The following is a 14,248-nucleotide window of genomic DNA, read 5'->3' on the forward strand; positions in this document are numbered from 1 at the left end:
TTTTTTGATATGCTTGTCTGTTTTGTGTGTGTTGAGTTTGAGGAGTTCTTTATAGATCCTGGATATCAACCTTTTGTCTGTAGTGTCATTTGCAAATATCTTCTCCCATTCCATGGGTTGCCTCTTTGTTTTTTTGACTGTTTCCTTTGCTGTGCAGAAGCTTTTGATTTTGATGAAGTCCCAAAAGTTTATTTTCACTTTTGTTTCCTTTACCTTTGGAGACATATCTTGAAAGAAGTTGCTGTGGCTGATATCGAAGAGATTATTGCCTATGTTCTCCTCTAGGATTCTGATGGATTCCTGTCTCACATTGAGGTCTTTTATCCATTTTGAGTTTATCTTTGTGTACGGTGTAAGAGAATGGCTGAGTTTCATTCTTCTACATATAGCTGCCCAGTTTTCCCAGCACCATTTATTGAAGAGACTGTCTTTTTTCCACTGTATTTTTCCTGTTTTGTCGAAGATTAATTGACCATAGAGTTGAGGGTCCATATCTGGGCTCTCTACTCTGTTCCACTGGTCTATGTGTTTGTTTTTATGCCAGTACCATGCTGTCTTGGTGATCACAGCTTTGTAATAAAGCTTGAAATCAGGTAACGTGATGCCCCCAGCTTTATTTTTGTTTTTCAACATTTCCTTCGCGATTCGGGGTCTCTTCTGATTCCATACAAATTTTAGGATTATTTGCTCCAGCTTTTTGAAGAATACTGGTGGAATTTTGATTGGAATGGCATTAAAAGTATAGATTGCTCTAGGCAGTATAGACATTTTAACAATGTTTATTCTTCTGATCCAAGAGCATGGAATGGTCTTCCATCATTTTGTGTCTTCTTCAATTTCTTTCATGAGTGTTCTGTGGTTCCTTGAGTACAGATCCTTTACCTCTTTGGTTAGGTATATTCCTAGGTATCTTATGGTTCTTGGTGCTATAGTAAATAGAACTGATTCTCTAATTTCCCTTTCTGTATCTTCATTGTTAGTGTATAAGAAAGCCACTGATTTCTGCACATTGACTTTGTATCCTGCCACGTTGCTGAATTGCTGTATGAGTTCTAGTAGTTTGGGGGTGGAGTCTTTTGGGTTTTCCATATAAAGAATCATGTCATCTGTGAATAGAGAGAGTTTGATTTCTTCATTGCCAATTTGGATACGTTTTATTTCTCTTTGTTGTCTGATTGTCTGATTGTTTATCTTTTTCAACATTTCCCTAGGAACTCGGGGTCTCTTCTGGTTTCATACAAATTTTAGGATTGTTTGTTCCAGCACTTTGAAAAATGCCAGTGGAATTTAGATCGGGATGGTTTTGAAAGTATAGATTGCTCTAAGTGGTATAGACATTGTAACAATGTTTATTCTTCCAATCCATGAGCATGGAATGGTCTTCCATCTTTTTGTGTCTTCTTCAATTTCTTCTTCGAATACAGATCCTTTACGTCTTTAGTTAGGGCTATTCCCAGGTATCTTATGGTTCTTGGTGCTATAGTAAATGGAACTGATTCTCTAATATCCCTTTCTCTATTTTCATTGTTAGTGTATAAGAAAGCAACTGATTTCTGTACATTGATTTTGTATCCTGCCACATTGTTGAATTGCTGTATGAGTTCTAGCAGTTTGGGGGTGGAGTCTTTTGGGTTTTCCATATAAAGTATTATGTCATCTCTGGAAAGAGAGTTTGACTTCTTCATTGCCAATCTGAACACCTTTTATTTCTTTTTGTTGTCTGATTGCTGTTGCTAGGACTTCTGGTACTATGTTGAGTAATGGTGGCGAAAGTGGGCATCCTTGTCATGCTTCTGATCTTAAAGGGAAGGCTGTCAGCTTTTCCCCACTGAGGATGATATTCACTGTGGGTTTTTCATAGATAGATTTATGAAGTTGAGGAATGTTCCCTCTAACCCTATAGTTTGAATCATTTTAATCAGGAACGGATGTTGTATCTTGTCAAATGCTTTTTCTGCATCGAGAGGACCATGTGGTTCTTCGCTCTTCTCTTATTGATTTGTTCTATCACATTGGTTGATTTGTGAATGAACCATGCTTGCATCCCATGGAGTTTTGTTGCTACTATTAATGAAGTTTTTGTCAAATTGTATTTTCTAATTGTTACCTTTTCATTTATAGGAAGGCAATTAATTTTTATATATGGACATTGTTTGGTTCTGTTTATCATTAAATATTTTTAGGTGTTCAATATAAGCAATCAAATTGTTTGCAAGTAATGACAAATGTTTCCTCCTTTTCAAATCCTCATACCTTTTATTTTTTAATTGTCTCTTTCCTAGCTAGAACTTCCAAGTATAATGCTTCAGACGTTCATTCTTACCTTATTCCTTCTAACATTTCACCTTCAAAATGTTTGCTGTAGTTTTTGGTTGATAGCCTTAATCACTTTAAGGCTGTTCACTGATATTTATAGTTTGATGAGTCTTTTCAAACTATGGATGAATGTTTAATGCTAAAAATATCTCTTCTGCATCTAGTGATGTAAGCATATAATTTTTCTCTTTTTAACTGTGACTGTTATGAATCACCTTCATTCATGTGACTTCTTATTTAGTATAAACTACTTCAGATATACAAAAAGATATATAAAGGGTACCTTGTAAACCCACTACTTAGCTTAAGTGAACACCATTATACCTACTATGTAGCATAAGAAATAAAACATTACAGATGCTTTTGAAGCCTGAACCTCTGTATAGCTTTCTCTAAATAAATCTCTTGTTAGCATTACCTAAAATTTGGTGTTTATTTTTCCCATGGCTCTTTTTCTTTTGTTATATACACTAAAATGTTTTCTAATGACACATTATCTTTCAATTCCCCAAATAAACCCAACTAGCTCATGATACCACATATTAATAATCATAATGCAAAGTTCCTAAAAGAAGAATTGGCAGACTGATTTAAACTTATATTCTTCCTTCAATATTTGATAAACTTAAAAACAACATGGGGTCTGCTCCATCCTTCCTTTCTTCCTGTCTTCTTTCCCTCCTTCCCCACTTTCCTCCATTCTTTCCTTCCTCTTTCTCTCTTTCTCTTTGTCTTTCTCTCCCTTTGGTACCTCTGTTAGTACTAAATCTATTTAATAGTCATAGATATATTCATGTTTTTAAAAATTCTTCTTAAAAATTAAAATAATAAAATAAATTCTTCTTGCATTAGCTTCAATGTTGCTTTTAAAGGAAATTGTCCATTTTTGCTTTTAAATTTACTGCCAATAAAGTCATTCAAAATACCTTACTATTATTTTAAGCTATCTGTTGTACCTATGGTTAAGTCTTCTTTACATTCCAAATACTGGGTCAATTTCTGCCTTCTTTATTCCTTTCTTCATTAATCTTTCCAGAGGTTTGTTCATTTTATTAATAGATTAAAAGTCAACTTCAGTTTTGGTTACTCCTTTCTACTGTATCTTTGCTTTGGGTTTTGTTTTTGCTCATTTTTACACTTTTTCATTTCTGTCTTTCTACTCTTTTGAATTTATTTTAGTGCTTATTTTTCTAACTTCTTGGCTTGGGGTCCATTAGACCAAGGGAGTTTGTAAATTTGAACTTTGAAGTCATGGGAAGCAGAGGCTTAGGATTTAAAACTTGCAGAGAAACCAACTTTTGCTCCACCTGAAGCCCAGGCTAAGGCAGATAAGCTTCCCTAGCATCTCCCTATGCCAACTGGCAGATTTTTTCCTATCTGGTTCACCCTTTCACCAGTTTCATATTGAGAAGCAGAGAACATATGTTCATTGCCCATCTTCCAAGGTTCCAGGGCTCCATATTTGATGGCTTTCTTACAATTCCCTTCATCCCTCTACTCCAGGACAACTGCAGCCTCAGCTTGGTTTCTGAGCCCTGGAGAATTCCCTTCACTCATTCAACCTCAGACATACATTTCAAAAGTACTTGTTAAATTTTATATATAGGTAGGGTTCCTATTATCTCTGACATATTGACAGGACCAGAATTTCCAAAGAATGGGACACTGAGTATTTTGAACATGTCAGTTCTCCTGGAATTTCATTTAAATGCACAGGATAGGGTGGGTTTTGGTTATTTGCTTCTTTTCAAAAACATGGTCAGAATCATCCAGCTCTGCACAGTGAAAATTCTCAGACAGGAATTATGTGAGTTATTCATTTGTATCTCCTTCCCTTCACCCCCAAATTAATATTGATGTCATATTTTCTAATCTGCTAAGGCATTCAAAGTCAAATATAACAACCAAATTAACTTCTGTCACTGAGCAGAAATCTCAAAACTAAGCCAACTTTCATGATTTTGAGATTATTACAATCATACCTCCCATCAAATTGCTGTAGAAACTTTGGAATGAGAGCCATCCATAGAAGATTTTGGCCCATGCTGAGTCACCACAGACTCTGGCCTCTTTATAATTCTTTTATCACCTTGTCTTAATGAGATTTGTAAAGAAAGCAAGTCAAAATCCTGGTGATCCTGATCTTAGAGGGCTGGTTTCATGTGTGCCATTGGATTCTGAGAGCTATATATTGGGAATCCCCTCCAAATTGTGTTTTGGGTGGTTTTGAGGACAAATTTGCAATTGTCACCTGTGCTTCAGAAAAGCTCTGTCCATAAAGTCATGAATAGTAATGTCAGTTTTTTGAAGCCATTATAAAAGAGAATGGGAGATAACACTTATCAATTATAGATTGTTTTACACCAGAAGATATCTCTCTCTCTCTCTCTCTCTCTCTCTATATATATATATATATATATATATATATATATATAACAAATCTTACTTTATTTCTTATTTAGATTCAATAAGCCAACACATAGTACATCATTAGTTTCAGATATAATGTTCAATAATTTATCGGTTGCATATAACATCCAGTGCTCATCAGCTCATCACTTCACAAAAGAAACTGGACCGTTTTCTTACACCATACACAAAGATAAACTCAAAATGGATGAAAGACCTAAATGTGAGGCAGAAATCCATCAAAATCCTAGAGGAGAACATAGGCAGCAAACTCTTTGACCTTAGCTGCAGCAACTTCTTGCTAGACACATCTCCAAAGGCAAGGGAAACAAAAGGAAAAATGAACTATTGGGACTTCATTGAGATAAAAAGCTTCTTCACAGCAAAGGAAATAGTCAACAAAACTAAGAGGCAACCCACAGAATGGGAGAAGATATTTGCAAATGACATATTAGATAAAGGGCTGGTATCCAATATCTATAAAGGACTTATCAAACTCAACACCCAGAAAACAAATTATCCAATCAAGAAATGGGCAGAAGACCGGAAAAATAATTTCTCCAAAGAAGACATAGAAATGGCCAACAGACCTATGAAAAAACACTCAGTGTCACTTGGCACCAGGAAAATACAAATAAAAACCATAATGAGATACCCTACACCAGTCAGAATGGCTAAAATTAACATGGAAGACCTCAATATTTATTCAATTAACAGCTGTCAGCTTTGATTCAGATTTCTCTCTTCTTTACATATTTTGCAGTCATACATCAAACACATGACAATGCTCACCTTTCTTCACATTCCTCAAGTAACTTCAAAGTCTCTCTAGCCTAATTTAAAGAAAAAAAAAACCCTCCAGCATTTAATATGTTTATTTTCCTTCAGTTATGCTCTAATTTTTGTCTTCAGGCTAATGACTCATGGCTGTCTTTCTCGGGTTGTTCTGTGATACAACAGGGCTGTTTGCTGGGGAGGTGGGGATGGCAGAAAAATTCATCCTATGTGTTTCCTTCCACTTGACTCAAGCCTTTGAATTCCAACTCCTTCTTCCAGTGGGGGCACTGTGTGTTGCAGGTGTCTGAGCAGGGTCTGTGCTGGAAAGAGACCCTGCATCACCCACTTGGTTTCTCCAGAAGAGATTTCCAGCTGGGCAGCTCAAGCTCCTGAGACAAGCGGGGTAAAACAAATAACTCCACTATCCTTTTAACCTCCTTTGCCTCTATACTTCAGCACAATGATTTCAGGGAGACACGGCAAACAATCAGAAGGAAATAATTAATATGGGTAACAGTGAATTTAGAAGGTTATTATTATTATTATTTTGGAATTTGAGGAATTTATAAATGAAGCACTGTTGGTGAGATTTCACACCCTTTTTATAATGCATACTGCTAAGCCTACACCAGCTTATGTTCTAGAGAAAATTTTTAAAAACTGAGTGATCTGGAAAGTAATATAATCTTAATTTGGGAATGTATAAAATTAAAATATTTTATTTCTACATTTTCAATGTTGGCATAAGTTGATTTCATGTTGTATTTCATTTAGAGAAGACTAACAAAACAGAGAAAAAACATCTGCATTTAAAATGAGGATCTGAGTCATGGAACTTGCAAATATTTTTGCTTTAAAAAAGCACTCTGATAGGAGTGCCTGGGTGACTCAGATGGTTAAGCATCTGCCTTTGGCTTAGGTCGTGATCCCCAGGTCCTGGGATGGAGCCCCACATCGGGCCCCCAGCTCAGTGGGGAGTCTGCTTCTCTCTCTTCCTCTGGCTCTCCCCCTGCTTGTGCTCTATCTCTATCTCTGTACCTCTCTCAAATGAATAAATAAATAAATAAATAAATAAGCACTCTGATAAAGCAGGATTCATTGTTGGAGAACTAGAAGTTCAGCTATTTTTCCATGGACCCAACTAATGATTAAGTTTTTTAAAGACTTGTTTATTTATTTTGAGAGGGATAGAAAGTGAGGGAGCAGGAGGAGGGGCAGAGGGAGAGGGAGACAGAGAATCTCAAGCATACTCCCCACTGAGCATGGAGCCCAACATAGGACTCAATCCCTCAACCCTAAGATCATGACCTGAGCTGAAATCAAGAGTTGGATGGTTAACAGACAGAGCCACTCAGGGACCCCACTGATTAATTTTTTTCTAATCTCTAAAATAAGCAGCAGGGAAGTTGTAAAAAATACGGTTTTACTTAATAACCATTAGAACTTCGTTTTCCTCTGTTAGCTTTTATAGAAGATGGTCTATTTTTATTATTATCTCTAGAAACTTCAACTGAAGTTTTCTGAAAGGCTACCACCTGCATGTAAATAGAACTGGCCCTGATCAAGTCCCATGCATCCTCAGGACTCACTGCACTATCTCAGGAGCGGACTGAGGGGACTGCAGCTGCCAGGTCCTTGGGTCAGACCGTCTGTACCTAAATCCCGGCTCTGCCACTTATGGGGGCTGTGACTCTCAGCAAGTTAGTTAATATTTCTGGGCCTCAGTTTTGTCATCTGTAAAGCAGGGATGGGGATGACATCTACTCTAAAACTTGTTGTGAGAATTCAATAAATTAATAGGTTTCTAATACTTAGAACACTGCCTGGTATGAAGGATGTGCCTCTTGAGTTTTGCTAATCTTTAATCCACTTTGATTTTTCTTCCAACGTAGTAAGTTCAAAGTTGCTTACCAATCTGGGATCGATTTCTTCATTAAGAACAGCTTCATTCTTTATGAGTGCCACTCGTTGTGCAAATCTGCAGGTAGATATTGACTCCTGTAAAGCAAAATAACTCCTTAAAATGTTATGGCTTAGAAAGATAACCCTTCATTTTTGTTCACAGAAGAAAGAAGCACATCTAAAGAGTGATGTGTATAAAACACAATGAGGGACCAAACCTCCAAATGAGGAAGTTTTGCTCTAGAACATCAGTTTAATTAAAATTTTATTTTGGCCTAATAAAATGATCCATGGTAAACATGTGGGAGATCATGAGGTCCTACATGGCAACTTATGTTATTTTTCAACTACTGATCTATGAAATCAGAGCCCCAGATAGAAATCATAATTATGGCAGATACTATTATAACTTGAATGACTACAAAATAAACATTTGTAACAGGCCAGAAAGAGGCTTTGCAAGACATCTTAGAATGCACTTAGGGGTTGGCCTCGTTTTGGAAGATGTCCTGCCACTTCTTATTTTCCTCTTCTAGAGAAATTCTGAAATTCTAAGAATTGGACTGCAATGCATAAAACATGAAGTTGAGTCTAAAGCAACCCAGGAAAGTCAGTCAGTAGCCAGGCCTTGATAAAGTATCCTGTACACTGAACTCAGTGACAGGTCTAGGGACATCTTAGTAATCAAGAGCTAAACAGAAAAGCAGCTAATGGATCTCCTTTCTTATATCCTCTGGCCAAGATAACTAACCCAGCAGGAGGCTTCCCAAAATCTGTATCTGAGCCTTCTTCCCACCATCCTGGACTGTGTGAAGTCCATTCTCAAATGGGGGTAATTATAATGCTGGCCAACCAGCCAAAGCTGTGAACTCTGCAGGGTTCACAATTTTATTAGGCCAAAAAAAAAATAATAATAATTAAACTGATGTTCTAGAGCAAAACTTCCTCATTTGGAGGTTTGGTCCCTCATTGTGTTTTATATCTCAAAGCATGCCCCAACCTGGCTGAAAAGATGAAAACCCTCCCGGGACCTTCAGTGCCATCTCAGACACTGGCTACTGAAACTCAGACTGAGATCTCTGGAAAGAACCAACATACGTCAATATTCCTTTTCTCTAAAGAGAGTGTTGCAATCATGGTTGTCATGCAGTTCCCTCCCAAACTGTCCCTTAGGACACTGGTCATCATGGAGTTCCTGTAGGGAATGTGTGCACGGTGTTTTTCGGAAAGAGCAATGATCACCTGTGGTGTGGCAGAAAAATAATGGCATTAGATTAACAGAAAATGCACATCTTACGCTCAGCTAAAATGCAACTGCAGTGAAAATTCAAACAGAAATCATAACTGATTGCAGGGTGACATCTAAAACCTGGGCTCATAATAAATATTTTAACATGATTTGGTACACTAATGGTGAAGATGGAGGGAAGTAAACTTAACAAAAACATACCACTGTGAACACTGTAATTTTTGGAGAGAGGATATAACTTGGCATAGAAAAGGATACATTATTATCCTGTCTTTGGCCATTGGAATATTCATGTAAAACTCAAGAGTAAATCATGCCAGAGTTTTAAAATCCCCACCAAAATTGATTTCTATGACCCATCTTCAAGGTAGAAGAGGCAGAGCAGTAAAGAACTATGAGAGACAGTAGGGGTTAGTGATGGAGACTCAAGAATCTGGTATTACATTGTCCAGGTCCAAATTCTAGCCTTACTAGGGCATGTCACTCAACATCCCTGCCTCAGTGTCCTCAACTGTAAAACAGAGAACGGATAACAGCTACCTCACAGGGAGTTGGAGTGACTGAGTTAAAATGCACAAATTTTGAGAAGCAGCCAGCTAGCTCAGTGCTGTGTGAATGGCTGCTACCAGTCTAAGTGATGGGGGTAAGTTTATGTTGGGTCAACTAAGTCTCACTCATCTTACTCTTCATTTAATAGGAAGGTACCAGCTGGATGAAAGGCTGCTGCCCAAAGGGAGCCACTAGGGCTTCAGGGTTTTCCTGGGAAGATGAACCCAGTGCTAGGATGTCCATCCCAAGCATCAGGAACAAGGCACCCACAGATGTGACTTCAGAGGCATCATGAGGCCCAGACCCTTGAAAATTACCTCGGCTAACACCTACCATTGTTCTAACCTTCCCTCCCCTCAGGTGTGTAATCCCCACCAACAGAACTTCTTCTACCCTCCTGGTTTATAAAACAAAATTGTTTTCAAAGGCTGTTTGGGGCAAAAACACATAATACCACAGGTCCTGCTTTAAATTCATGACCACAGATTTTATTTCTCCCAAAAATTACTGATCATTTCTCCCAAAAATTACTTCTCCAATCTCAGAAATGAGGATTTCATATTTTATCCTTTTGTTTCAGACCTCCATCCAGCCTTCCCTCCCTGCCTTTAGTCTTAGCTTGATTGTCACACACCCTTCCATTAGAAGGGAGCAGCCTGACCAGAACCATCTCCCGTCCCATCATTAAATGTCTCACTCTGCCCTTCCTGTGTCACCAAACTGCTCCTTCTAAGGTTAGCCCTTCATCCTCTCCCTCTTCTCTTCTCACTTACCTTGCTCCTACAATTACCCCTTTACTTCTTTTTTTTTTTTTTAATTTCTTTTCAGCGTAACAGTATTTATTGTTTTTTGCACCACACCCAGCGCTCTATGCAATCTGTGCCCTCCTTAATACCCACCACCTGGCTCCCCCAACCTCCCACCTCCCACCCCTTCAAAACCCTCAGGTTGTTTTTCAGAGTCCATAGTCTCTCATGGTTCACCTCCCCTTCCAATTTCCCTCAACCCCGTTCTCCTCTCCATCTCCCCATGTCCTCCATGTTATTTGTTATGCTCCACAAGTAAGTAAAACCATAGGATAATTGACTCTCTCTGCTTGACTTATTTCACTCAGCATAATCTCTTCTAGTCCCATCCATGTTGCTACAAAAGTGGGGTATTCATCCTTACTGATGGAGGCATAATACTCCATAGTGTATATGGACCACATCTTCCTTATTCATTCGTCTGGTGAAGGGCATCTTGGTTCTTTCCACATTTGGTGACCATGGCCATTGCTGCTATGAACATTGGGGTACAGATGGCCCTTCTTTTCACTACATCTGTACCTTTTACCCCTTTATTTCTGCATCAATTTCTCTCTCTCACCTGGATCATTCCCATCCTGTGTGTCCTCTAGTCTAAAAACCAAGATGGCTCTTCCTAAGGTTTTCAGCAGTCCCCTGCTATACCCAAAGTATTTATGGCCATCTTATTAGACTTCTGAGTCGAGTAAGCATTCAACACAGGTACTCTCTGCATCCTTTTGGAAACACTTTATTCATTGGTAACCAGGACATCACATTTCCCTGGTTTTCATCTTTTCTCAAACATTAGTTAATGAATGCTTCCTTTCCTTCTTCCTAAGTTATAGACATTGGAATACTCCAGGGTTTCTCATTCTTATCTATACTCTCTCCATATGGAATCTCATCCAATCCCCTTAAATACATATATACACATATATCCTGCTATCTCCCCAATTTATACCATCAGCTTCCCCCTGAGCTGCTCTCTCTGTGGCAACCCTAAATCTCCACTTGAATGTCTATTCTTGACCGTCTCTCCCCTCTCCACACAAATCTGATTCTTTTCTGGGTTTTACCCATCATTACTGATGGCACCACCATCCACCTACTGGCTCAGGTCAAAACCCTGCACATCATCCTTATTTCCCCTCATTTCTGACATCTAATCCACTAGTTATTTCTATTTGTTTTACCTAAACAGCATGCCCAGAATTGGGCCACTTTTCCCACTTCTTCTGTCACCACTCCAGGTCAAGCCTCCATCACTCCTTCCTTGGACAGCTATACAAGGCTTTGACTTATCCTTGTTTCTCTTTTTGCCCACCACACCCCTCACCTCCCTTTGATCTACTCTCTGCAGAGAAATCTTTACAAAATATAAGTTACTTCAAGTCACTTCACTGCTTACAACCTTCCCGTAGCTTCCTGAAACACCATAATGACCCAACTCCTGCATGATCTAGTCCCTGTCTACCTATCTGTCCTCATCTTCTATTGTGCTTTCCTTTCACAGCCCACATTGGCCTCACTGTTCCTCCACCATAACAAGATTGTCTCCACGTCACCACCTTTGAATTTGTTCTTTTTACCTAGAATATTCTTGCCCAGATTTTCATATAGCTTCCTATGTCACATCATTTAAATCTTTGCTCAAATCTTGTCTCCTTACAAGGGCTTTCACTAAACACCTTGTCAAATGTAACCTATCTCCAAGATTTTAATCGATTTCATTTTTCTTCCTGTTCTTATCACTATTTGAAATTCTATTCACTTATTTACCTTTTTTTAAAAATCTGCTCCCTCACTTGGCTTTCAGCTTCATTAGGCCAGAGACTTTGTTTCTCTCATTCACAATTCTATGCCACCATCTAGAGCAGTGTCTGGCCCCCAGTCTATGGGGCAGAAACTACATTGTCTTTTTACTCCATTCTCAGGATAACCCCCATTCTAGTTTCATTCACTATGAAGTTACACTTCCTAGTCTCTCTTATAACTCAACGTTCTACATGAGACCTAGCTCCATCAAAAGGACACCTTGTGTGGGGCTGGGAGGTGAGTGATGAGAGGTGGTAGCCACAAAAAGGAAGATCAGATATATAGGAGAGAGTGGTGGTGAAGGCATCTGGTTCCTTCGAGGTAGCTGCAACAAACTTCTGGAATCCAGGACTTACTGTCCTGGGTGCCAAGGGCGGAGTTCTGAACTGCCAAGAGCAGTTCAGTGCTGTGGCTGGACTGTCTCCTGTTTGCTTTGCTCTAGGTTGTGTAGTATCCAAGCCCAGTTTTCTAACTTTTCTTGAGGTTCTTTATGTTTAATAAACTCTACATTGCTTAAATCAGCTACAGTAGGGTTTCTGGTTTATGATAAGGAAATCTGACAAATACAACATGTGTTTGACACCGTTATGTGAAATGAACAAATAAATGAGCAGATTAATTAGCTTCACCTAGGAAGATAGTGCAAGGGTCAACAGTATGGAGTGAGATTTGGTGGAACTGAGTTTCAGTGTAATTGGAAAGGAAGTAGGGAACATGGCAGACCCAAGTCTGAGTGGCAAGGTGGTAGCAGGGAATGCTGAGCAGAACTCCAGACCCTCAGAGCTAAGAGGGCAAAGGAAATACCTCTAATAATCAAGGCAGGCCCAAATACCAAGCCAAACCAAAGAGAGGTTGGTCTGATAGATGTGTGGGGAGGGTGGCATAACTGCTTATGAATCATAATTAAGTGTCTGACAATGCTCTAAGTACTTTGAAATTCTTTCATAAAACAAATGTCACTGTTTTTTTTTTTTTTTTTTCCTGATTCAGGAAACAATACCTCCTCTATTCAGCAGCTTTATGACAACTTAGGTGACATAAAAGAGAATATGCTTATTAAGCTTCCCGCTGATAGTAAATTCAATGGGGTTAGTTAATTTACTATTGGTTGCAGCAACAGAAAATGTAACCCAAACTGGATTTAATCATAAGGGAAATTTATTGGCCCATGTATCTATAATAGGAAAGGTTTTAGGTTACACATAACCCAAAAGGTCAGTGCTACCACCAAGGATTTAGTTTTCACCAATATCTCTGCTCTACCTTCTATGTTGTAGAAGTCTGCCTCTCTTCACAGCCACGGGATGGCTGCCAAATATCCTTATTTATAACTGATGTGAGAAAGTTCTCTAATCATTAAATATATACCCTGAGCTTCCCTAGGGACCAGCGTGGGTCATAGGCCCATCTCTGAACCAATCACTACAGCCAAGTCTCCAATTGGTTTAGACTAGTCAAGGTCTACTCTTGGAGCTGGGATGGGCTCATGGCTGCTACTCTTGCAGAGAATGTTGTAGAGGAAATTCCAATGCCCTTTCCAGAAATGGTTCTAAAATGGTTCAAGAGAATAATTAAAATTCCAAATGTGATTATGGATTGGAAAGCATGGTCTTTAGAATTGGGAAAAATGAAAGCAGTTCATAATAAAAGAATGAACCCAGGACTTAGAGGCAGAATCTAGCTGCCCCACTTGTGCAATTTTAGACAGATCTCTTAAGTTTATTAGTCTCTGTTTCCTCACCTGTAAAAGTAGGATTAGAATACCTGCCTATCTCAGAGAAATGTTTTAAAGATGAATAGAGATTGTTTCTGGGATAGTAAAACAAAATGCACTCCATATAGCAGGGGTATCCAGGCTATGTTCTTTAGGATCCCTCTGGACACTTGTTATAGCCCTATAAAGCTAGTCCTGGGCCATTTCTCTAACAGAGGGCCCTGAAAAGGCACCTTCTCAGCTCTAAAGGAGCCTGGGAGTATCAGAATAAGTCTAGACCCCTTGGAGAAGATATAGATCTTCAGAGTGACCCAGAAATGGCCAGTATTCGGGAAAGAGGCAAAGGTGGATTATTTTTTATGGGGATGCTTTGGGCTCTCTAAATTGGGCCAGAACCAAATGATCTGAATGGCACAAGCTAAGGAGATAGTTACACAACCTGGATTTTTAAAAAAATGTTTATTTCCATTTGGGATTTCATACATAAATATAACAAAATGTTCCTGAAGACATTCTTTAAGCAACAAAGAATGGAAACTCACATTATACTTAATATCTCCAAGTACCTAGAAACTATTCTTAGAATCAATCACTCAGATTACTATTTAATGAATTGAAGAGATTTTCTTTTAAAGAGCTCAGAAGCACATGGAAAATTATCCTCTGAAAACTGACAATGATTTGGAGTGGTTACAACTGTCATTGGCAGCATTCGTTTTTCTCCTCAAC

General features: G+C 38.7%; 1 protein-coding gene across 6 annotated transcripts in view; it reads right to left on the minus strand.

The window, feature by feature from the left end:
- Window positions 1–14,248, minus strand: part of KIF6 (kinesin family member 6) — a 518,420-nt gene that overhangs the window by 274,465 nt on the left and 229,707 nt on the right. For 5 of the 6 annotated variants that reach the window (XM_059177857.1, XM_059177858.1, XM_059177861.1 and 2 more), the window contains 2 exons: window positions 8,503–8,646; window positions 7,414–7,500 (listed from right to left, as the gene is read on the minus strand). In XM_059177857.1, the coding sequence (XP_059033840.1) occupies window positions 7,414–7,500; window positions 8,503–8,646 (231 nt within the window). The remainder of the gene's footprint in view (window positions 1–7,413; window positions 7,501–8,502; window positions 8,647–14,248) is intronic. The other variant, XM_059177860.1, reaches the window with a different exon arrangement.

Source organism: Mustela lutreola, chromosome 6, assembly GCF_030435805.1.
Source record: "Mustela lutreola isolate mMusLut2 chromosome 6, mMusLut2.pri, whole genome shotgun sequence".
In the NCBI taxonomy this organism is placed as follows: domain Eukaryota; kingdom Metazoa; phylum Chordata; class Mammalia; order Carnivora; family Mustelidae; genus Mustela; species Mustela lutreola.